This window comes from Pygocentrus nattereri, chromosome 3, assembly GCF_015220715.1.
Source record: "Pygocentrus nattereri isolate fPygNat1 chromosome 3, fPygNat1.pri, whole genome shotgun sequence".
Lineage (NCBI taxonomy): Eukaryota > Metazoa > Chordata > Actinopteri > Characiformes > Serrasalmidae > Pygocentrus > Pygocentrus nattereri.
Window position 1 is genome coordinate 2,089,043 of NC_051213.1, and position 9,465 is coordinate 2,098,507.

The 9,465-nt window shown below is 44.9% G+C and overlaps 1 protein-coding gene across 7 annotated transcripts in view; it reads left to right on the forward strand.

Annotated features, from left to right (window-relative positions):
• The window catches only part of si:ch73-103b11.2 (early endosome antigen 1), a 145,206-nt gene that overhangs the window by 116,180 nt on the left and 19,561 nt on the right, over window positions 1-9,465 (forward strand). For all 7 annotated transcript variants that reach the window (XR_005130081.1, XM_037536962.1, XM_037536960.1 and 4 more), the window contains 2 exons: window positions 1,086-4,916; window positions 8,067-8,214. Coding sequence is in view for 6 of the 7 variants with exons in the window: in XM_037536962.1 (XP_037392859.1) it covers window positions 1,086-4,916; window positions 8,067-8,214 (3,979 nt within the window). In the remaining variant the exon portion in view is untranslated. The remainder of the gene's footprint in view (window positions 1-1,085; window positions 4,917-8,066; window positions 8,215-9,465) is intronic.

Genomic DNA, 9,465 nt, shown 5'->3' on the forward strand with positions numbered 1-9,465 from the left:
GGGACATAGAATAATTTCATGTGAACTGTAAAACCCTGTGGGAAAACACTTGAGGCAACAGATGTCTCCAACTCCCCTCATGTGCACAATGGCCATTTCTGTTACTTCTTTATGCAAATAACCATTAATCTTGAAGATATATGTTAAAAACATAAACATAACAGAAACTGCCAATGATATCTAGCGTCCAAATTCTTTTTTTTATTCACAATAAGTTCTGTTGTGTCCTAAACCATGTCGACAAGTCCTTAATGATCTGGATGCAGTGTAATTGAATTCTAGCTTAAACAACTGTCTAGAAGTCATTTACAGTAAGATTTTGCCAGTATATGTTACACAATATGCAAGATTTGTGGTTGTTGTGACTCTGTGTGAGGGACTAAACTGACTGTTTTATGCATGAAAGTGTTGCTTTTAGCATGTGTGTTTACTAATCTCTCTGTGGAGTCTTTCTCTCTCTCTGGGCTCTGACTGGGGTTGGGTTGGAATACTAGTTTCAGAAAGGTTGAGAAATAATGCAAATTTTCAAACAAGCTTCCAGCTGTGCTTTTTCATTTTTGTCTTGTTTTTTCTTGCATCTTCTCACTACTCACATTTGTGTTTTTTTGGTTTGTTTGCATGGTTTCTGATTGTCTGGGCTGTGCTTTGCATTTTTCAACCCATTGTTTTTATTCTTAATTATCTTTGTATTTTGTCTTTCATCTGTTTTTCCATCGATTCTCGGCCCCATCATTGACACACAGGACATTGTTCTTTCTTTTTTTTCTTGCGCCATTTAAATAGCTCTCCTGCTGTGAGCTATCCACACTATTTAGCATCACTGCCTCTTTAGGTTTAGATGTTTGACATGCATTTTTTTTTCCTTCACATTATTCACCTTTTTGTGTCAATGTATCGAACACTTGATTCATTTTTCCATCTTGTGATGTGGAAAAAGCACAGTAGAAAGCTTGAATTGTTCAGATATGCACCAAATCCTGGGCGTCCTAGCAGCAGCCCCAGAGACAGAGGCCTCCATGTCTTTTGGGGTTAAAGCAAAATAAAAAGAGTACCACTAATCAGACTCTCCTCTTGATCTTTTAAAGAGTGCCACAGGACAGCCTTCATCTGACTCATCTTCTTCTTCCTCACCTCACCAAGTGCCATGGCAACGTCTCACTAAGCTAAATCAGGAACTGAAGACAGAGCTGGAAGCTCAGCGACGGAAGCATGATCTGGCCAATCAACAGGTCACAAGCCTGAGGCGAAGCTACAGTGAGGCTCAGGACGTAATCGGCCATCATGAGGGTGAAATAGAGGCCCTGCAGGCAAAGCTAGCATCTGCCATGGCAGAGATTGTAGCGAGTGAGCAGGCTGTGGCTCGTATGCGCAGTGAACTGAAGCTGGAGCAGGAACGTTGCCGTGAGCGTGAGGATGAATGGACTACCAACGAAGCGACTTTACGGGCACAGCTTCGCGATAGTGAGGAACGGCTCCGGGATGTGGAAGCTAGTCTACTGGAGAAGAACCAGGCTCTGAGGCTCTTGGAACGCCAGCAGGCCCTGCAAAGGGACCAGCGCAAAGAAGTGCAGAGGCTGCAGGAGAGACTCACTGAGGTCACTGGCCGCCTCATTGCTACAGAGGAAGCACAGGCTCTAAGGGAAGAACGGGAGAGAAAGGAGCAACGCTGCCTGGAAGAAAAACATGAACGGGAGCGTCAAGGACTGACCCGCAGGCTTGCAGAGTCAGAGGAGAAGATGCGTGAGGTTGAGGAACAGTTGCAGGAGGCAAGAGAACAAGTGGAGACGCTGCTACGAGGAAGTGGAGAGCGGGTGGTCGGGTCAGAAGTCAGGGAGGATGTCTTGCATCTGCAACAACAGCTGAATGAGCAGACGGACATAGTGGAGACCCTGCGGGAGAGTGTCCGAAGGCTGGAAGAAGAACGAGATTGTCTAATGTGCCGTTGCCAAGAACTGGTTAATCAAATTGCTGAGGCAGACAGGGAGGTAGGAAAATTGCAGGAGCGTCTGAAGACAGAAGAGACAGACTATTACTCCTTGGAGAGCTCGTATGAGCGCGTCTCAGAGGAGTTTGCAAAGATCAGCCGTGTTCTGAGGGAAAAGGAGGAAGAGGTGCGGCAGACAAAGGAGACGTATGAGCAGCTGGTGCGACAGAAAGAACAGGATCTCAATGAAGCCTTTGTCAAGATGGCTGCTCTGGGGAGCAGCCTTGAAGAGACAGAACTCCGTCTGCAGGCAAGGGAGGAGCTTCTCAGTCAGGTGCAGCGTACGGAGGTAGAGCCCTGTGTGGCAGAACAAGAGCTGAAGGTGAAGCTGGCAGTGGCTGAGGATCGGATTGCTGAACTGGAACAGCACCTTGATGCTCTTCGGTTGGGATATGCAGACCTCAGGATGGAACGCTGCAGCTCTCAGGACAATGTGCTTGACACACTGGGAAAGGAAACAGAACGTGATGTCTCCTTGTCTACCACCTCCTCCTCACTAACTCTTGCAAGAAGCAGCTCAGAGACGGAAGTGTCCCTTGCGAAGCGGCAGAGGATCCGCTTCTCCAACATTCAGTGCCAAAAATACCACCAATCTCAAGGAATAGAGAGGTTTCAGATAGATGACATGTCTCTGGATCTCACTCAAGAGATGAGTCAGGACCTCATGCTAGAGACAAGCTCAAATCTTACAGGGGATAGGGACATCACCCAAGATTTGACCCAGGATATCAGCATAGTGAGCGACAGTTCATTTCAGTATTGCAGTGACACAGAGAAATTCATGTCCATCATCCATGCACTGGAGTCCAAACTCCAGGACACAGAGGAGAAGCTGAAAGACATCACTGCAAAGATGCAAAATGAACAAGGACAGCCTGGCAACAGGGTGTCCATGGAGGAAAGCCTTGCTGATACCTGTGCTGAACCAGATCAAGACGTTCCTGAGGGGAAGTCCCACTCCTGCTTGGACGGAGATTCACAGGGAAGTCTTTCCAATATAGATTACAAAAAGGCTCTGTCTTTTGTAGAGTCTTGCAGAGTGAGGGTTGGGAAGATTCTAAGCAGTCAGGGTGAAGACAGCAGTGTAGAAGCACAGGTCAATGCCCTAGCAGAAATAGAGAAAGACTTAGTTAATGCTACCTTGCACATGAGGCAGGTTGGCGTCTCAAGTGAAGTCCCTCTTGCTTCCAGGACCATAGAGTCACAATCGCAAACAGATGAATCTACAATAAAACTGTTTGCCAGAATGTTAGCCTTTGAAGGAATTGTGTTGGAGAAGATGGCATTCTCTCTTGATGATCCAAAGTCAGATCTAATGCAGAGTCTTACAGAGATAAACAGAGATACAGAAAACATAAAAAAGAGCCACAAAGGCTGTGTTTCAATAGTTTACACTGACATTCTGGCAAGAAAACTAATGCTGGAGAGCATGCTGGTGGACGAGCTACAGGAACGCCTGTCCCAACAAGCATGTACCCTCAGTGACGGGTCAGACACTGTACAGTCAGTGGGGGACAGTGTTATAGCTCAGAGTGTCATACACAATGCCTGTATTAATTCTGAGCTTGCATACTCCCTTCAAAACTTAAAGCACACTTACCAAGGTAAGTTTGAGGAGCTTCAAAGGGACTTGTTCAAGGTAAATGAGACCTTGCAGCAAAGGGATACAGTGGTAAGGGAGGCAGTTGGTGCTGTAAACACTGAAAAAGTCAAACAAGATATTAGCAATAAGCTTAGTGTTGATCCTGAACCCTCCCTTGCTGACACTGCTCCTCCTGAACTTGTCCCTTACACAGAGTTTATTGAGAGGGAAGAAGCCCATGTTCTCGCTGAAGAAATTGTAGAAAGACACTTAGCGGAAGCCATGCAGTCCAGTAATACTGAATCAACAGCATCCCTCCAGACTGGGCGAAAGAGTCTTATTGCAGAGCTAAAGAGACAAGCAAATGTTCTTCACCATCTGTCCCAGCAGGTTGAGAGGACCTGTGAGGAAGGTAGCAGCACAGTCCACTCTGCACTTGCAGGGGGAATCCAGGCACTTTTAGGGTACAGAGATATTGGAATTGTAACATGCAGCTCTCTCTGCATGCATGAGGCTCTGATACAGGCACAGGTTGCATATGTTGCCTGTAGGCTGCGAGCGGACCACCAGAGGGAACTCTTGTTTTGCCAAGAGACTAGCCGCAGTATGGCCACCTTGGTGCAGGAACATGCCCAGAACGTTGCAGCTATCCACCAGCGCTACCAAAGTAGCCTGGAGGAGGAGCGGCTCAGCTTCTCAAACACCATGATCTCCCTACAAGAGGAAAACGGAATGCTCCGAGAGGAAACAACACTGCGGCTACAGGAATTGCAGGACCAGCGGGAGCAGCTAGCTCAACTTGAAGAGGCATTTTGCAAAGAGACAGAGGAGCTCAAGAGGAGGCATGCAGAGGAACTGGGTCAAGTAGAGCAGGAAAGAGCTGCCAGTGAGCTGGCCCTGCTGGAACGTGCCACGGATACCCAACGCGAGTTCGAAACCCTGCTGCAAGAGGTAGAGGGAGCAGAACTAAGGCATGAGGAGCATATCTGCAAACTGGAACAGGAGTTTCGAGGAAGAATACAGGAGCTTGAAAACGTACACCAAGAAGAGATCCAGAAGCTTCATGACCGTTATAGCCAGACCATCCGCACTCTAGGGGAGAGATTTGAGACAGTAGAGGAGGATGTACACCGACCTTGCACAGAAGAGGCCCAAGAGGCATGCCCTATGGAAGAAGGGGAGGGGGCTGAGCAAGAGGTGAACAGGGATTCAATGTCGATGCTGAAAGAGCGGGTGCAGGAGCTGGAGCTACAGATGAGTAGCATGCGTGATGAACTGGAAAACAAACCACCAGATGGAGATGTGGTCAGCCTGAGAGAAAAATACCAGAAAGACTTCGACAGCCTCAAGGTTCACCTTTACACTTTTTCCTACTTGTAGATGTTTCATGTGGCATCATCACCTGTAGAATTACCCTGATCAGTCGTGTTGCAGTTGTCAAAAGTATGATGAGCTGCACTTTTTGTGGTACATACTGCACAAATCATTTGATGGAAAAAAACACAAGTTTATTAGTTTATTTGTTTATTGAATTCAAAATGTTGTCAAAGTCACCAGTTCATTGGTGCAATTTTTGTAAAATCAGCAAGTAATCATTACACAAGCTCGCTAGAATGTCCTCTACAAGAGGTAACTATTGCACCTCTGTTAATTCCAGTAGAGCTTCCAACAACTGTACAGTGGTAACATTAGCCATGTTCCCAGTAACGTTATTAGAATGCCTTTTTAACATATCACACAAAAAAACTGATTTTTTTTTTTATTTTAGAGTCCAGTATCCCCAAAACCCAGCGGACCTATTTAAAACTCAATTGTCATGTCCATTCTTTTTAGATTGAAGGATAAATGCTATCTTTGTGTTTCATGATCAAAATGCGATTAATTTATTTTTATTGATAATAGTTTATATATTAACTCATAAAGTGTGTACCCACCTAATTTCACCAAACTTTCTAGCTTGTTTTAATTAGTTTTTGTACAAATAGTTGGATGTAAACTTGGCTTTTCGCATTGCTTGCCATAGCTCTCGTCTTCTATTACTGTGAACATTACAGTCTTAGAGTCTACTGATACCCTGAGACTTTACTGTTGATCTCGTGTGTTATGTGTCTAATAGTAAAGCAATGTTTATGCATGCAGTTCCGCTGCACAAGGTGATGTGCGAAGTCTTAGATATCTGGGAAAATATGGGAAACCGCTCAGTCTATGTGTTGCCTAAGAGTGTTGATCTAAGATCAGAGGCCGTATTACAGAAATGCCTTATCTCTGACATCTGATCTGTTTAATTACTATGGCGACTTCAGTACGGACTGAATTTGGGACAGTATCTATTCCAGAATATCAGCTCCTCCCTTCATCCTCTCATCATCAACTCCAGATCAGAAAACAGCATCACACAAACATCCTTACTGGACTAAACATCCTAAATCCTGTCCTAACTTTAGGATGAACCCCAGCAGGGTCCTGACTTCTGTTTAAGGCCCGTTTCTCTGGTTCTGAGGCGGCTGAGTCAGGCAGCGTAGTTCACTACCAGCATAATGAGCTCCATTTATTCCTACTGTAAAACGCGGCTTTCACTGGGAGATGTTTTTCAGACGCTGCCGACTCGAACTCCACCGCCCCTCTGATCACCTTCTTGTGTTAATGTAGATAATGAAATATTACAGTGATGGTGGTGAATAATGAGGAGGCGGAGCTGAACATGTGTCTGTTTGTTAGGAGGAGTAACGTTAGCATGCTAAGGTAAAGCATTTGGGAAATGGAGACTGAAACTGGGGCGTGGCGATGCTCTAAAAAAACAGCAGGGGGAGCTCTGATTGTATTCACAACTTTTTCACACTTTCAGTTCATCACACTGCTTTTTTTTCCACATTGATAACTCTATAGCTAACATTTTTAATGTTATTTTGATTACATGTTTATGTTTCAACTGTACACGGATCGTCGGCAGGTAGAAAACAGTCATAACAGTTTGTCAACCTCAATTGAGTAGGCTTAAGATTTCTGAGATAAAATGCTGTAAGATAAGATAAAAATCCTAAATTAAGATCAGATTTGCTTCTGTGATACAAACTCTTATCTTGACCTGTCAGATCTTTACTTACGACTAAAGATGGGAAGTTTCTGCCCCAGGTCCCTGATTTGTAACATGCTCAGGGTTGTGATACGACATCATGTGATTATTTTGGAATTTCACACTTTGGTAATCTCACTTCAGAACAGAATTTTTTTTTTCTTGTGAATGTGTCCTGTATACACTATATGGCCAAAAGTATGTGGACTCCTGACCATCACACCCATATGAGCTTGTTGGATGGTCCCATTCCAAAATCATGGGTATTAATATGGAGGTGGCCCCCTTTGTGGCTCTAACAGCCTCCACTTTTTTGGGAAGCTTTCTACAAGATGTTGGAGAGAGTCTGAGGGAATCTGTGTCCATTCTGTCTAAAGAGCATTTTTTAGGTCAGACACTGATGTTGGACAAGAGGGTCTGGCTCGCAGTCAACATTCCAGTTTATCACAAAGGTGTTCAGTGGGGTTGAGGTCAGGGCTCTGTGAGGCCACTGGAGTTCCTCACACTAAACTCGTCACTCCATGTCTTAATGGAGCTGCTTTGTGCTCAGGGACTCAGTCCTGCTGGAACAGGAAAGGCTCTTCCTCAAACTGCTGACCCAAAGCTGGAAGCTTAACTGTGTAAAGTGTCTTTGTGCTGTAGCATCAACATCACCCTTCACTGGAACTGAGAGCCCAAACCCTGAAAAACAGCCCAGCCCATCATCCCTCCTCCACCAAACTTTACTGCCAGCTCTGCGTTCCGGTAGGTGACGTTCTCCTGGCATCCACCAAACACATTCATCACCAGACTGACAGATAGAGAAGCTGATTCATCTCTCCAGAGAACACGGTTCCACTCCAGCCGACGCTTGGCATTGCACATAGTGACCTTACGCTTGTGTGCAGCTGCTCGGCTGAAATGACTTGCCAAAGATAGCATCCTATGACAGTGTTACGTTTAAACTAAAAACTAGAGGGGTTGTCCGCATACTTTTGGCAATATAGTATAAAATATGATCAGCACTTTCACTCTGATTAGTCTGATTTTATCCTCAGTCAAATTTGACTTTGTACTTCCATGTTTTTAATGAGTATCTGATCATTTCCCGATTATAAAGCAGTGACCTTGTGCAATCAGATGGTTTAGTTCTGATCTCAGACGAACACAGATATTAACTATGATCATAAGATCTCACATTAACGGGAGAGTCTAACTGTAAGCAAAGCCTTACAGCGTGAGACTCATTGCATCCCCTCTCCCTCACCTGCATAAACCCTCTCACGGGGACATTTCTCTCCTGCTTGCTGTCTTTCACTCCTGCATGGCCTTCACATGGATGGGATGCTCACCATCGTCCACAGCCAGTCAGTTATTCCACGTGGATCACTGTAATGACACGGGCTGATTGTGTGTGTGTCCCTCTGCATGTATGTCCGTGTCTGCAGGAGACGTGTGAGCGGGGTTTCGCGGCGATGGAGGAGACGCATCAGAAGGTCATCGAGGACCTTCAGCGTCAGCATCAGCGAGAGATCAACAAGCTGCTGGAGGAGAGAGAGAGACTGCTGGAGGAGGAGACTAATGCCACTATTGCTGGTAGTAAACATGTTATAGCCGTTTATAATAGCAGCTTTATAAATCTTTTAAACACACACTTCACTTCCTCACTTTCAGAATACGACAGTATAGTGGAGATCAATCTGAAGGCAATTAAACTGCATTGATTTTGGTGAAACTGATCATTTATTAATACACCGATCAGGCACATGATGAGGACCCCCATAGACCCTCACAGAGCAGGTGCTGTTTGGGTGGTGGATCATTCTCAGCACTGCAGTAACACTGACGTGGTGGTGGTGTGTTTGTGTGTGTTGTGCTGGTGCGAGTGGATCAGACACAGCAGTGCTGCTGGAGTTTTTAAACACCTCAGTGTCGCTGCTGGACTGAGAATAGTCCAGCAACCAAAAATATCCAGCCAGCAGCGTCCTGTGGGCTGCATGCTGTGACCACTGATGAAGGACTAGAGGATGACCAACACAAACTGTGCAGCAGCCGATGAGCTGTCGTCTCTGACTTTACATCTACAAGGTGGACCGACAAGGTAGGAGTGTCTAATAGAGTGGACAGTGAGTGGACACCGTGTTTAAAAACTCCAGCAGCACTGCTGTGTCTGATCCACTCAGACCAGCACAACACACACTAACACACCACCACCACGTCAGTGTTACTGCAGTGCTGAGAATGATCCACCACCCAAGTAGTACCTGCTCTGTGAGGGTCCATGGGGGTCCTGACCACTGAAGAACAGGGTAACAGAGTATCAGAGAAACAGATGGACTACAGTCTGTAACTGTAGAACTACAGAGTGCAGCTATACGGTCAGTGGAGCTGATAAAGTGGACAGTGAGGGTTTTTGGCCAGAATAAAAAATCTTACATACACATAAAAATCCAAAACTGTGTTTTCATTGCATATAATCCATTACTGTGTAAATACTGTCTCACTTATATTTATATATTAAAATTATTTTCAATTGTACCAAAAAGTTTGAATATTTAGTGTAGTTTTTGAATTTTTATCGCAATAAATTGAACTAAATTGACAAAAAATTGAGATTACATGGGTCACTGATGTGATCAGGGCCGTTTTAGGTTGGGGTGCTGAAATTTTAAGTGGCTTATGTGATTTAACCTGTGACATCATAAAAAATGACCTGCTGAAATGTTTTCTACGCTTAGTGTTTTTCTGGATGATTCACAGCGAACGAGTTTTTAAATGATGAAAAATGAAAGGATATTGCTCGTGTTTTAGCGCCACGGTGCCAGAGAGGGCCAGCAGTTGTTAAGG